At 41.6% G+C, this 15868-nt stretch overlaps 1 protein-coding gene across 3 annotated transcripts in view; it reads right to left on the bottom strand.

Moving 5' to 3' along the window:
* Positions 1–15868, bottom strand: part of Fchsd2 (FCH and double SH3 domains 2) — a 189601-nt gene that overhangs the window by 147945 nt on the left and 25788 nt on the right. For all 3 annotated transcript variants that reach the window (XM_048359599.1, XM_048359598.1, XM_048359597.1), the window contains exon 3: positions 9847–9892. In XM_048359599.1, the coding sequence (XP_048215556.1) occupies positions 9847–9892 (46 nt within the window). The remainder of the gene's footprint in view (positions 1–9846; positions 9893–15868) is intronic.

The following is a 15868-nucleotide window of genomic DNA, read 5'->3' as shown; positions in this document are numbered from 1 at the left end:
GGCTGGAAATATGGCCTAGTGGTAAAGTGTTCGCCTCATATACATGAAGCCCTGGGTTCGATTCCTCAGCACCACATATATAGAAAAAGCTGGAAGTGGTGCTGTGGCTGAGTGGCAGAGTGCTAGCCTTGAGCAAAAAGAAGTCAGGGACAGTGCTCAAGCCCTGAGTCCAAGCCCCAGGACTGGCAAAAAAAAAAACCAAGTATGAAACTGAAGTAAATGTGGCAAAATGTCAGTAGCTGTTTAGTAGAAAATAAATTCCTTAGTGTATTATTTTGCAACATTTATACAGATTTATGTTTTTCTAATAAAAATTAGACAAAACATCATTAGGCAAAAATCTTCCTTCATATTTTAACTCAGTTCAATTTAGTGAATATATTATAAAATCCAATGCTGCTTAACACATTGGAAAATTTTATTTGTAAATCTTTCAGAGCTTAAAGTAATACTGTTCTTCATTCTTGTTAGAAATACATTTTAGGTAACTTGAATTATAAATAAAATTTCCATAAATTTGGTACCACTACATAGATTTCTATCATAAAGTCTGAGTTACAGCTAAACTTTTTTTAAAAAACTTTAAAAGACAGATTTAAGAAAAAAAAAAGTTAAGTAACCAAAGGAATGGGCAACATTATCCAAAAAGAAATGTACTCTTTACCTGACTTGTGTAATTGTAACCCCTCTGTGCATCAGCTTTATAGTAACTATTAAAAATTTTTAAGTTAGGGGGATATGGCCTAGTGGCAAGAGTGCTTGCCTCGTATACATGAGGCCCTGGGTTCAATTCCCCAGCACCACATATATAGAAAATGGCCAGAAGTGGCGCTGTGGCTCAAGTGGCAGAATGCTAGCCTTAAGCAAAAAGAAGCCAGGGACAGTACTCAGGCCCTGAGTCCAAGCCCCAGTGTTGTGCCAAGTTGCAAGACCACCCCCAAGAAGACCACCGAGATTCAGACACTCCGAAATGCAAAAGCAAGGCAAGGCTTTATTTAACGAGCTGCCAACTCGGGCCTCGTCCTACCCACCGACACAGCGGAGGTTAGGAGGAAGCCCCGAGCTGTGATTACACAGGGCTTATAAAGGCAAAGAACAAGGTTACAACAATCAGCTGTGCAAGCAAGATTAGAACACAGGTACAAATCTAATTGGCTCAGGGTTCGATTCTAAAATGGGGTTCACGTGGTGGGGCCTGACTTCAAAGTCTGGCACCTCATTTCCCCCTTTTTCTTTTTGGTACCTTGGGAGCCAATCATGGCTCCATTCTGTCCATTTCAATGGCTTGCATGTCTAGGGGATGATATAGAGGTAAGGCATGGGCCAGTAGGGCCCAATGTAGTAACCAAAGGGCCTGTCACCATTTCTTACAAGAATAGTCTCTGTACTTCTGTTTTGCATGCCTCTAGTTTATCCTGCCTCATCTTCCCCAAAACAACTCTGGTCCCTTGATTTTAAAGGGGGGCTGATGGGTGAAGATCATCCATCTTCTGTAACTTCTTCAGGCTGACTCAGGGGCGTAGACCTTACCTAGCCAGGAACCTATAACCTTAGTCTCAGTCTAACTTTCTTTTCTTGAGGCAAAGGCAAAGCGGCTGAGTTGGGTGCTTGGAGACCTCCCATGTTCCATCACGGTAGTTGTCATCCAGGGCAAAGGGGTCAGCTGGCCTGGCGTGGAAGCAATGAACCCAAGTGGCGATGCCGTCTAGGGTCCCTTCCACCGTGGTTAATCTGTTGATTGAGGGCATTGGCAAGCTGACAGGCCTTTAACAGATCTCAATAAGGACACAACACAATCTCAGGTCTACAAGCTTTCTTTCCTAAACAGATGTATCAGCTTAAAATTCTTACTGCCAGTCAGGGCTTTGAGTAAATGTGGGGGGTACCCTTACTAACCACTATCACAGATGACTGGCAAATTCCTGCCCAGTAGACAGACATGGGCATTGGAAAGGCATGCTTATGAACTATTCTTCTAGGACTTCCCGGCTTTAACTTTTGAAAGGCCAACAGTAGTGACTCTAGGATCTGACACCATCTCTGCCATCCAAGCAGTGGCTTACTGCCTCTGGATGCTCCATCACTTTTGTCCCAGGAGGAGTGACTTTCGACTTGGACTCAGGGCCTGAGTGCTGTCCCTCAGCTCTCCAGCTCAAGACTAGCACCGTACCACTTTTGAGCTCCACACTACTCCATTCCCAGCACTCTGCTGGCTGATTAGAGACAAGCCTCTCACAGGGACCTTTCTTTGCCCGGGCTGGCTTCGAACCGCAGATTCAGATCAATGAGTCTTATAAGGGGCCACTTTACTCCAATTATAACCAACAAGGTAGTCCACACAGAAGTAGTTTTTAAGCATGCTCTCTTACCTGGAACTTATTAAGGGCCAGTATTAGATCTTGACAAACTTGTAGGAATCACCTGTGCTTCTCTGTGGGCCTGCTGGAAACTGTTACAAAAAAAACTACAAAGAAGCTAGAATGGCAATTAAACATTTTGGTAGCCATAATTCTCCTTTTCTCACTTTGCGATAATTATTTAGGACAATTTTACTTCCAAATTTCTTATCTAGAAATGTATTCTTGATTTCCAAAGCCTTTTTACTAACCCAACACTTTAGCTTTTATCTGCATTGGAAAAACTGAAGCTCACAGACATTCTGAAACCAGGTGCCGCCCTTTGCCTACAGACTGCTTGTTTCAAAAGAGCCTCTTTTTTTTTTTTCAGTCCCAGTTACTGCATGGCATGAAGACCTTTGAACTCACATGACAATTTTTCCTTAATGCAAGAATTACAATTAGAAATACTTATCCGTTCAGCTTTCCAATATATTAGTGAGAAACATTGGCCCATTTTGCCATTTCTTCCTACATACATAGAGTTAATGAGAGTTTACTTCTATGCCATTAGTTTAATATATATTCTGCTTAAGAAGGCTGGGTGGGGGTCCCCCCAGAGTTCTTTCTGTGGACACTCATACTCTAATTGTGAACCATCGCCTGTACATCTTTCCAATGAGCTATGCAGGTTTGACACAAGAGACTGTTAGACTTACAAACAACACAGAGATGACAGCGCGGCATGGTGAGGTCACTCCCTGCCACCTGTGGGTGGCTTGGGCTGGCCCTACGTCCACCCTGTCGGCGGCTGTGGGTCAGGACTTGGACTCGGGGCTGATGCGTCCGTGTCCTGGGCTGTCGGTGCCGTTGAGTTGACTGGGCAGGACCCTCCGGAGCAGAGGGCACAGCTGAAACATTTTCCTCAGAGTCCTCCTCTTGTAGAGTTAACTGGGATGGGGAGTATGGAGCGGGAAACATTTCCTCCTCCCTGCTTCCTCCCTATGTCAAAGCTCCCTCAATTTCCTCAAAGGTGGACCATTCTGACTTGCACAGGGTGATCCACTTTTACTTTTTAAGGGCCACACCTTGGTTCTGAGCTATCTCCTTAACCTCCCTCCAGTGAGCTAGGATCAAGTCTAGGGGGCTAGATGGAGGTCCTCAAGATAGAACGTTATCCATAGCTCTGATCAGAAGTTCAGTCCAAAAGGCTACAAAAAACAAAACAATAAAAAAGGAGGAAAACACACAGGCCTGAGAACAAGAAAAGCTACGAGTTGGAGATCTCCCAAGCTGGCCCACAACCTCCTACAAGGGTGCAGAAGGAATGGACCCGAGTTGGCCCACAACCTCCTGCAAGGGTGCAGAAGGAGTGGACCCGAGTTACGAGTTGGAGATCTCCCAAGTTGGCCCACAACCTCCTGCCAGGGTACAGGAGGAGTGGACCCAAGTTGGCCCACAACCTCCTGCCAGATAAGCAGAAGGAGCAGACCCAAGTACAAGGTGGGCGGGTTGAGTCTCGTTTAGGAGGCCCTCCTGGTCAGTTCCGGCCAAAAACCAAACTGACTCGCGCCCTACAAGTATAAGCAAAAGCAAAACAGACAAACAGACAAATTACAGGACAAGACAAATGAACAGCGCTGTTTTCTTACCTTCGGAGTCTGGGATCTCGGGGTCTCTGGGGCTATCCCGGACGAGCCCCCAAATGTTGTGCCAAGTTGCAAGACCACCCCCAAGAAGACCACCGAGATTCAGACACTCCGAAATGCAAAAGCAAGGCAAGGCTTTATTTAACGAGCTGCCAACTCGGGCCTCGTCCTACCCACCGACACAGCGGAGGTTAGGAGGAAGCCCCGAGCTGTGATTACACAGGGCTTATAAAGGCAAAGAACAAGGTTACAACAATCAGCTGTGCAAGCAAGATTAGAACACAGGTACAAATCTAATTGGCTCAGGGTTCGATTCTAAAATGGGGTTCACGTGGTGGGGCCTGACTTCAAAGTCTGGCACCTCACCAGGACTGGCAAAAAAAAAAAAAAAAAAATTAAGCTAAGTTGTTATCCTAATAAAAGTCAATGCAAAGGAATGGAATAAATGGAAGGGAGGAAGGGAGGCAGGGAGGCAGGGAGGAAGGGAGGAAGGGAGGAAGGGAGGGGAGGAGGGGGCTGGAGGAAAGGAGAGAAAGAAAAGAAGGAAAATCAAATACTACTAATTCTATTCTTACCCAAATGGCACTTTTTCATTTTAAAGTAAACCACAAATAGAGCCGGGCATAGGCTCATATCTGTACTCCTAGCTACTCAGGAGGCTGAGATCTGAGGATCAAAGTTCAAAGCCAACTTAAGGCAGAAAAGTCCATGACACTCTTTATCTCCAATTAACAAATAAAAGGCCAGAGTTTGTAGAGCATTAATAGCCTTGAAGAGGGTTTGAGGAGTGGGGGAATAGTCCTAGCCCCAAACAAAAAAACAAAGAGGGCAAGGCCCTGAGTTCAAGCCCAATACTAGCACAAAAGAACAAAGGAGACAGAGAACCACCAAATATGAACATTGTTGGTGACCTTGGAAAATTACTGGATGATGTCTAGAACTTTATTATATATCCAATGAGCCCAGAAGCTCTACTTCTAGCATATGACAGTATACAGGAAGCTGGTCAAAATAATCACAAATTTGAGTATATACTACAGAATAAGACTATCTCAAAAAATAAAAATAAAAGTAGGTACAGTATGACAGGCCTATAACTCCAGGAGGCTGAAGTAAAAAGATGACTTCTAGACCAGCCTAGGCCATATAGCTAGATTCTGTATAAAAAAGGCAAAAAAAAAAAAATCAAAGCAGAGGCTTATACCTCTAATCTTAACAACTAAGGATGCATGCATGAGGGGAAGAGCAGGTTGAGGAAAGCCTAGGTAAAAAGTTAGCAAAAATCTATCTCAATAAATAATCCAGCTATGATGGTACACCTACAGGGGAAGCACAGATAAGAAGATCAAAGTCTGAGCTGGCCTCCAGGAAAAAGTTCAAGACTGCATCAAAAAAATGACTGAAGCAAAATAAGGGCTGGAGATGTGTCTCAAGTGACAGGAATGCTTGACTAGAAATCTGAGGCTTAGCATGCAAAAAAAGGCCGTAATAGTAGTTACCATGTAGAACACTAATTGTATGGGTTTTTTGTTGTTGTTTGCCATCCCCGGAGCCTGCCTCAGGGCCTGAGCACTGTCCCTGGCTTCTTTTTGCTCAAGGCTAGCATTCTGCCACTTGAGCCATAACGCCACTTCTGGCCATTTTCTATATATGTGGTGCTGGGGAATTGAACCCAGAGCTTCATGTATATGAGGCAAGCACTCTTGCCACTAGGCCATATTCCCAGCCCCTGTATGGGTTTTTTTTTAAATCTTACATTTTAAGTTTTTGCTACAAATACCAATTTGTGGAAATGGAGGGAGAGAACGTCATACAATGCTACTATGTATAGAATGTAACTGCTTGAAAATACCAAAATAGTCAAATTGTGCTAAATAGTTTTTATAGAAGTTATAGATATCTCAATATTGTGAAAATGACCATACTGCCAAAAATGATATATAAATTCAATGCAATTCCCATCAAAATTCCAATGATGTTCTTTACTGATAGAGAAAACAATTCATAAGGAAAAACAAATGACCTAAAATAGCCAAAGCAATTCTAGGCATAAAAAGCAATGCAGATGGTATCACAATACCAGACTTCAAACTCTACTACAGAACCATAATAACAAAAACAGTTTGGTATTGGCACAAAAATAGACCCGAAGATTAATGGAACAGATTAGAAGACCCAGAAATAAAACCATATATTTACAGTTATCTAATTATTTGACAAAGGAACCAAAGTTATATAGTGAAAGAAAAAAAAACACATAACCTCTTCAACAACTGGTGTTGGGAAAACTGAATAGCCATATCCAGAAAAAAACAAAAGTGGATCCCTGCTTGTACCCATGCATTAATATAAATTCAAAGACTTCAACATCAAACCCAAAACTCTGAAACTACTGCAAAAGAGTAGGAGAAATATTAAAACGTATAGGTATACATAGAAACTTCTTGAATAGAGTCACAGGAGCACAACACATAGGAGAGAGATTACGCAAGTGGGACTATACCAAAATAAGAAGTTTCTGCACAGATAAGGATATAGTTACTAAACTAGAAAGACAGCCAACAAATAAATGGGAAAAGATCTTTACCAGCAATACATCAGACAAAGGCCTAGTATCCAACATACACACAAGAAGCTCAAAAAACTAACTCCTCCCAAACTTAATAAACCAATCATTAAATGGGCAAGGGAGCTAAGGAGAGACTTCTCAGGAGAAGAGGTAAGAATGGCAAAGAAACAAATGAGAAAAATTTTGCTCATTATCCCTGGCCATAAAGGAAATACAAATCAAAACAACACTGAGAGTCCATCTTACCCCAGTTAGATTGGACAACATTTTTAAATCAAACAACAACAAATGCTGGTGGGGATGGGGCGGGGGGGAAGGAACTGCACTGCTGGTGGGAATGTAAACTAATACAATCACCCTGGAAAGCTCTCTGGAAATTCCTCAAAAAACTAAACATAGACTTTTCCTACAACCCAACCATACAACTCCTAGGCGTCTACCCTGAACATCATGAGCCAAGAATATAAGGACACCTGCACATCCATGTTCATTGCTGCACTATTCACAAGAGCCAAGATATGGAAACAGCCCAGATGCCCCACAATGGAATTTTAATGTCATTTGCAGGGAAATAGTTGAAACTAGAACAAATCATGTTAAATGAGATAAGCCAAGATCAGAGAGACAAACAGCACATGTTTTCTCTGATAAGCAGAAGTTAGATCTAAAACATACTGGGATATGACAAATTACACAGGATTCTAGATACTTATATACAGTGAGGATACTCTCAGGAGAGAATCACAAAGGTGCTATGCCTAATCACCTCTTCATATTTATATAAAATAATATACATACTGAAATGAATTCCTATAATATGGAAACAAATGGTTTTTTTCTTTTTCCTTCTTTTTTAGTTTTTGTAGGGAGCCAACAGCAAAATTCATCCTGACTTCTGGCTATACTCTCAAGGGCGTGCAAGGTCATGGCTTAGGGAGTCAACAACAAAGTTCAGCCTAACCTCTGGCTATGTTGTTATCTCAAGGACATGCAAGGACATGGTTTACTTGAAGGACAGTACTAATCCCGAGATGTTTTATTATGTCCACAAGAGTCTGTTTTATGTAAACCATTCAACCGTATCTTGTTTTACTGCCTGTTGTTATTTACCAATGTCAGGGCCTTCCTGTTTTCTTAAACCTTGGTTAATCCTATGCTATTCCCTAATTCCTAAACTGCATATAAGCTGGAAGAATAAAACATGGCTTCAGTCTTGAGTTACAATCTGAGGCTGCAAACCTCCCGTACCCCATCTTCACCTCTTGTCTTTTTTCTCTTGTCTTGTATTTTTCCTTTTCTTTAATCCTCACCCCCCTCATTCAGGATTCTTTTTTCACTGCCGGCTGGCTCCGGCAGTTTTTAGGTTTATTTTTTCTTTTTCTCCTGATCATTCTATCTTCTTTACCTTATATTTGGTATATTTATGTGTATATCTTCGGGAGGGAGGGGGGAGGACCTAGACCTTGAGAAAAGAGTGAAAAAGTGCAGCAATGGAGCTCACTGGACATTGATGAAAGTGAACTATACAACTCGTGGGTGGAGATAGGAGGGACTGGGAGAGAATGAGGGAACAGATGACACTGTATGAAAGGAAATGTACTCATTACCTGAGTCATGTAATTGTAACCCCTCTGTACATCACCTCTATAATAACAATCAGTAATGTTTTTTAAAAAAGAAGAGATTCCTACACATCCATAAAATAATATAGCAAAATAATTTTTCTTGTGATATTTAGCTGTCAGGACACAAATATCTAATTAAAATTAAAGAACTCTGTCATCTTAGAGCCTATGGAGGCCTGCTGGGAACAGGACTTCAAAGGTAAAAATGTCAGGAAGGCTGTGGTGCAAGGCCAATTTTGCTGGCTATAAGCAGTGTCTCAGGAACCATAGGGAGTACATGACTCTCCTTAAAATTGAAGGTGTTTATGCCCAAGGTGACTTCTACTTGGGCAAGAAATGTACAAAAGATACACAAAGCAAAAATCACAACAGTGACTCCTGAAGCCAGGCACTGGTGGCTCACACCTGTAATCCTAGCTCCTCCAGAGGCTGAGATCTGAGATCGCTGTTCAAAGCCAGCCAGGGCAAGAAAGTTGGTGAGGCTCTTATCTCCAATTAACCACCAGAAAACCAGAAGTGGAGCTGTGGCTCAAGTGGTAGAGCACTAGCCTTGAGCTGAAGAAGAGCTCAGGGACAGTGCCTAGGGCCCAGAGTTCAAGCCTCACAACCAACAAAAACAACAAAACAGTGACTCCTATGGCAAACCTAACAAAATCATCATAGTAATCTGAGGAAAGGTAACTTGTGCTCATGGAAACAGTGGGTTGGTTTGTGCCATTAAATTCCTGTTAAGGCCGCTGGACACAGAATTCATGTGATACTGTACCCCTCCATGATTTAAAGTAATGAAAATGAAATAAGGTAAATCTGTGTTCTTGTAGGAGGAGAAGGAGGGGAGAGAGGGAGGAAGAAGTGGAGGGGGAAAGGAAGGAGGAAGGAAGAGAAGAAGGAGACAAAAGGAGGAGGTGGAGAAGAAGCAGTAGCAGCAGCAGCAACAGCTGCTTAAATTTCCCTAAAACAACTTTATAACATCACAGAAGACATCACAGTCTACCAGGGCTATGATGAGAAATAAGTACCTAACTAAATAAATATAAATATATAACCTTCCATAAACTACAGAGGATGGGGTGGGGCACAGAAAAGAGAATGGATATTCTTGTTAAGCTGGGGGCCAGTGGCTCATGCCTATAATCCTAGATACTGAAGAGGCTGAAATATGAGGATTGGGTTCAAAGCTAGCCCAACCCAACAAATTCATGAGAAGTCTCCAATAAGCATCAGAAAAAGTCAGAAAGTGGAGGCATGGCTCACATGGTACAGTGCCAAATTTGAATGGATAAAGCCAAGTAAGAATATGAGGCTCTAAATTCAACTGCAGTACCAAAAGCCCCTCCAAAAACAGGTGTTTGTGTGTATATATGTGTTTGTGTGTACATATGTATATACACATATGCATATTTGTTAAATGTATTATCATTAATATCTATAAATTCTTCATAAATAATGTCTTTCCACAGAAGAGTCACAATCTTTTCATAAAAGGAGCAACTTAGGACCTCACTTGAAGATTTAAATGCAGCAAAAGGGGACTCAGAGGTGGATAGTCAGTAATGAGAAGGAAGAGAGGATGTGGAGATGTTAAGGTCTTTTTGACAGCCTTATCTGGCCTTAAACCCAGCAAAGTGAGGCATACCTAACACAGGGACCTCCAACTCCAAGCTTACCTGTGCATATTCTCTTTCAATAGCAGCCTTCTTCTGACTGAATGTCCTAAAAATACAAACAAAAATAATTACCGAAAGTACATTTTAACAGTTTCATGTAAATTTATCCACACACACTTGAATACTACTTAGGAGCAAAGATATGAAGATTTTATTTCTCTATGCACTTAGGAATACTGCATAGTCTCCACAGTTAGGCAAACTAAGTTCAAAGCTAAATTCTAACACTGCCAGTATAATCTCCAAAAAGCTATTTAATTCCCATGTGCTTCTGTGTCCGCCTCAGTAAAATGGAGATAACAATACTGACCTCAGAGGAATATTGTAAAATTTAGCTACTTTAAACATATGAAGTGCTCAAAAGTATCTAGAACACAATAAACCCCCTATAAATGTAAATTACTGTTATAAGATAGTTATTATATAATATGTGCTAAAATGTTTAATGAATTTAAGATTCCAGGGAGAGAAAGAAAGCAAAGTGAGAAACTGTGATCAAGTTGGGCACCAGTCTCATTGCCTATAATCCTCAGAAACGTAGATATGAGGATCATGATTCAACACCAGCCCAGACAGGAAGGTCTATGAGACTTCCTATCTCCAATTAACCAGCAAAAAGCCAAAAGGGGAGCTATAGCTCAAGTGCTAAAATACAAGCTTTGAGTGAAAAGGCTAAGGGACAGAGCCCAAGCCCTGAATTCAAGCCCCAGTAACCTGACAGAAACAAAAACAAACAACAAAAAATGGTTATCAACTTAATGTGAAAAATCATTTCCTTTCATCCAATTTTTACAAGTTATACTTTCAAAACACATATTATTTCATAAATTCTGGGGTTTGTACTTCACACACATTAATAATAGTTATATGGTTAGAAATGTGGCTTAGTGGTAGAGTGCTTGCCTAGCATACACGAAGCCATGGATTTGATTCCTCAGCACCACATAAAGAGAAAAAGCCAGAAGTGACACTGTGGCTCAAGTGGTAGAGTGCTCAGGCCCTGAGTTCAAGCCCTAGGACTGGCTAAAATAAATAACAATATTTATAGCTGGGCACAGTGGCATATTCCTCTAGTCTCAAAAACTAGAGAGGTTGGGGCTGGGGATATGGCCTAGTGGCAAGAGTGCCTGCCTCATATACATGAGGCCCTGGGCTGGATTCCCCAGCACCACATATACAGAAAATGGCCAGAAGTGGCGCTGTGGCTCAAGTGGCAGAGTGCTAGCCTTGAGCAAAAAAAGAAGCCATGGACAGTGCTCAGGCCCTGAGTCCAAGCCCCAGGACTGGCCAAAAAAAAAAAAAAAAAAAAAAAAAAAAAAAAAAACTGTCTATATAACCCAATCTGGAACCCTAAAGTCAACTGGAGGTATACAACTTCCAGGGGTAAGTTTGGATGACAAGGGGGAATTAATTTCATCTACTTTCAACCCTTGTCATAGTAAGAGCCACAACTCTCCAACTCTAAGTCTTTGGCAGACACCCATAAATGTGTTCTTGGAGCAGTTGACAAACATCTACTAGAGCCAAGATGGGCAACAAGGATTCCATCCTTAAAATATTGAGGATCTGTAGTCTGATCACAGATTGCTACTCCTGATCAGAGGAGAACAAAGAAGAACAACCATTGTTGTTGCATCTTCTTCACATGGATGCAAATCTCTCTTCCTTTGGCTGATTTAACTTGCTAGAACTTCCCCATTGATTTTTTTTCTTTTTTCCCATTTATTAGCCAGATACTGAGTGATAATACATTAAGAAGCCACTTCATGTATAGAAGAAATCAGAAAATCACAGTGTATGTTCAGGGAAAGGTGCATATTCAGAAAAAAAAAACTGAGACAAACTCATGTTAGCTGTTCAGAATAACCCTCAGCATAGACATCAGTCAATACAGACAACTGACAACAAACTCTCATCTATAGTAACCACATTATTACATTCAAATGTCAAGTTTCGTGGGCCTAATGGTAAAGTGCTCGCCTCGTATATATGAAGCCCTGGGTTCGATTCCTCAGCACCACATACATAGAAAAAGCCAGAAGTGGTGCTGTGGCAAAAAGAAGCCAGGAGCAGTGCTCAGGCTCTGAATTCAAGCCCCAGGACTAGCAAAAAAAAAAAAAAATCCTACAAAGACACAGAGAAGTAAAGCCCATGAAAGGGAAAAATAAAATTATCTCAAAAAGCTAAAAAGGGCTATGGACACAGCTCAGTAATAAAATTCTTGCCTAGCATGCTTGAGCCCCTAGCCTCAATCCCCAGGTAAAGAAAAAAAAAGTGAGCAGATAAGACTCAACATTAACAAGGAAGGAATTCTAGTATATGCTACAACATGAAGAATGTTAGTGAAATGAACAGTCTTAATATATAATTCCGGTTATATGAGCTACTTAATATAGTCAAAATCATATTGAAAGAAAGTAGAATGGTGGTTGCCAGTGGATGGAGAAGCAGGAAATAGAGAATTATTCTTTAGTGAGTAGAGAATCTCTAAGTTCTGTCTATCCAGGCTGGCTTCAAACTACAATCCTCAGATCTCAGCCTCCTGAGTAGCTATGATTACAGGTATGAGCCACCAGCATCCAGCTTTGCTTTTATTTGCAGTGCTAGATATCAAGCCTGGGCCTCACGCATACTAGGTAAGTGCTTTAAGCAGTGAATTACCCTCGTCATTTATATCTATAAGAAGAAAATAATTTTCAATCCAAACACTGAGTAAAGAAAATATAAATTCAGTATTAGGGATAAAAATAAATATGTACAGTAAGAATGTAGCTCAAGTGGTAGAATACTTGCCTAGCGGGCTGGGAATATGGCCTAGCGGCAAGAGTGCTTGCCTCCTACACATGAAGCTCTCGGTTCGATTCCTCAGCACCACATATATGGAAAATGGCCAGAAGGGGCGCTGTGGCTCAGGTGGCAGAGTGCTAGCCTTGAGCGGGAAGAAGCCAGGGATGGTGCTCAGGCCCTGAGTCCAAGGCCCAGGACTGGCCAAAAAAAAAAAAAAAAGAATACTTGCCTAGCGTGCATGATGCTATAAATTCAATTCATAGTACTATTAAATAAACAAATAATATTTGTACAAAAATTAAATCATTAATAAAAACCCGTTTCTAAGTAATTTTAAAACCAATTTGATCAAGCCATTCTCCTGCTTACCTCTTATGAAATGACTCATGACCTTCAGAATAAAATCTAGCTTCCTTTTCATGGCATAAGAAACTATTAAAACCTGACTCAAGAGTATCGTCATCTCTACAAACTCTGCATTTCATACTTCCAATCCCAGATAAATTTCTTAATAGGACCGTTATGTTCATGCTTTCATATTACAGCAAATGTAAGTCTTGTCAGCTTAGAATTTCCTTCCCAATTATTTGGCCTATGTCTTCCTCATCCTTCAAAACTTAGCTTAAAGGATTATCTCATCTGAGAAGTGTTCTGAATTCCATTTGTGATTTAGCTACCTGCCATCCTCTCCTAGCTCTTCCAGTGTAAGTCCAAATATTATAATTGTAAACTGACTACGGACCTCTCCAAGAGCAACAAGTGTATTTGTAATTCTGCATAGTGTATGTGCACTGTAGAAGTTCAATAAATGTTTCCTGAACTAATGAATGAAAAACACCTACAGAATCAAATTTTCAATTCTTCGTAAGTTTGGATTAAATAGCTCCATAGGTTAAGGTTCTTGAGACAAGTTTCTTAACTTTGAGCATAAATTGAATCTGTTAATGCAACCATTTCATACATATACGCCTTTTAAAAAAAACTAAGAATATAGGAGTGTGCAATAAACAATTAACCTTGTTCAAAGAGAAGTTTGAACTTTGGCTTTGGGAAGGTAATCATTAAGACCTTGGAATATCCTGCTAGATAAGAGAGTGTTTTTGTTTACCTGGAGCCCTTGGGCCACATCAAATAGCCTATGCTAACAATGTGATATACTGGGGAATAAGGTCTGCAACGTGAGCAGTCAATCATGTCTAAAGTGAGTAAATCTCAGTAAAACTCTGCATACTGAGGTTCAGGGAAGCTTTACTAATTGGCAGTACTTTTTACATATGTTACTGTTTATTATTAACTTTGCACAAACATTCCTACACAAATGGGAAGAAAAGCACTATCTGTACAACCCTACTGGGAGTAACAGCTGGTTAACTGGAGATGGGGTTTTTACAGACTTTTCTTCCCAGGTTGACTTTGGACTGAAATCCTCAGATCTCTGTCTCCAGAGTATCTACAACTATAGGCATGAGCCACCTGTCTTTGGCTACTGGTATTTCAAAACATGTCTCTATCCTACCATAGCAAATGCAATACTAGGTATTTATCAAGAAAAGTGAAAACATATAAAACATTTCTTTCTCGGGGCTGGGAATATGGCCTAGGGGTAAAGTGCTTGCCTCTTATACATGAAGCCCTGGGTTCAATTCCTCAGCACCACATATATAGAAGAAAGCACTGTGGCTCAAGAGGTAGAGTGCTAGGCTTAAGCAAAAGAGCTTAGAGACAGCACCAAAGCTCTGAGTTCAAGCCCCAGGACACATAAAAGAAAGAGGGAGGGGGAGAAGGAAGGAAATTTAAAAAAGAAAGCAAGGAAGAGGGGGAGGGGGAGGGGGAGGGGAGGGGGAGGGGGAGGGGAGGGAGAGGGGGAGGGAGAGGGGGAGGGGGAGGGAGAGGGAGAGGGAGAGGGAGAGGGAGAGGGAGAGGGAGAGGGAGAGGGAGAGGGAGAGGGAGAGGGAGAGGGAGAGGGAGAGGGAGAGGGAGAGGGAGAGGGAGAGGGAGAGGGAGAGGGAGAGGGAGAGGGAGAGGGAGAGGGAGAGGGAGAGGGAGAGACAATCATTGATGGCTCACACCTGTAATCCTACTCAGGAGGCTGAGATCTGATCACAGTTAAAGGTAGCCTGGGCAGAAAAGCGAGATTTGTTTCTCCAATTAACCACCAAAAAATACAAAGTAGAACTGTGGCTTAAAGTGATAGAATGTTAGCCTTGAGCAGAAAGGCTAAGGGATAGTGCCCAGAGTTTGAGTTCAACGCCCCCCCTCGCCCCCACTGACAAAAAAGGGGGGAGGGGAGAGGGGAGGGCAAACAGTCCAGATGTCCATCAATGAGGGAAGTCTTTTTCCTGAGCAACAGGTCTTGACAGTGAGCTTAAATCATTTGATGAACCACACTGTAAATAGATGTTATCATCTAGGCTTTGTTGTTCCCTTGTAGAGAACAGATTTAGGGTATTCTTAAATGCTGTAGCATTTTCAGAAAGGTAAGTAGTAGCTTCAACGTCAAGCCACCATCTGCACTATTCTCTAACAAGATTGTACCTGTCCTTTGAAGTTTTGAAGCCACATACAGACATTTTCTCTCTAGCTATCAGTGTTTCTTCTAATATAAGGCCGCTGTGTCTACATCAAAGATTTGTTTCATAGATCCATCTCTGGGAAACTCCTGCAGCTTCTACATGGGCATTTGCTATTTCCCCTAGTGTTTTCATGCTGTAGAGATGGCTTCTTCCCTTAAACCTAATGAACCAACCTCTGCAAACTTCAAAAGTTCCCTGAGCTGTTTCTGCTCCTCTTAGCTTTTACAAACTGCAGTTAGGACCTTGCTCTGTTAGGCTCTGGCTTAGGCTCTGGCTTAAGGGAATGTTGCAGCTGGCCTGATACAAGCAGACAGCAAAAACTCTTTCCCCACATCACCAAAAAGGCCAGTGTGAGTGTGTGAGTGTGTGTGTGTGTCTGTGTTAAACATTTGTTTGTCCCCTGAAATAGAATTTTTTTTGCCAGTCCTGGGGCTTGAACTCAGAGCCCGAGCACTGTCCCTGGCTTTTTTTTGCTCAAAGCTAGCACTCTACCACTTGAACCACAGCGCCACTTCTGGCTTTTTTCTATATATGTGGTGCTGAAGAATCGAACCCAGGGCTTCATGTATATGAGGCAAGCACTCTGCCACTAGGCCATATTCCCTGCCCTCTTCCTCACTATTCTTAATCATTTCTAACTTTCCATTAAAGTTAAACATGTG

This window comes from Perognathus longimembris, chromosome 13, assembly GCF_023159225.1.
Source record: "Perognathus longimembris pacificus isolate PPM17 chromosome 13, ASM2315922v1, whole genome shotgun sequence".
Classification (NCBI taxonomy): Eukaryota; Metazoa; Chordata; class Mammalia; order Rodentia; family Heteromyidae; genus Perognathus; species Perognathus longimembris.
Note: the sequence above shows the minus strand (reverse complement) of the source record. Positions and strands in the feature narration are given on the sequence as shown.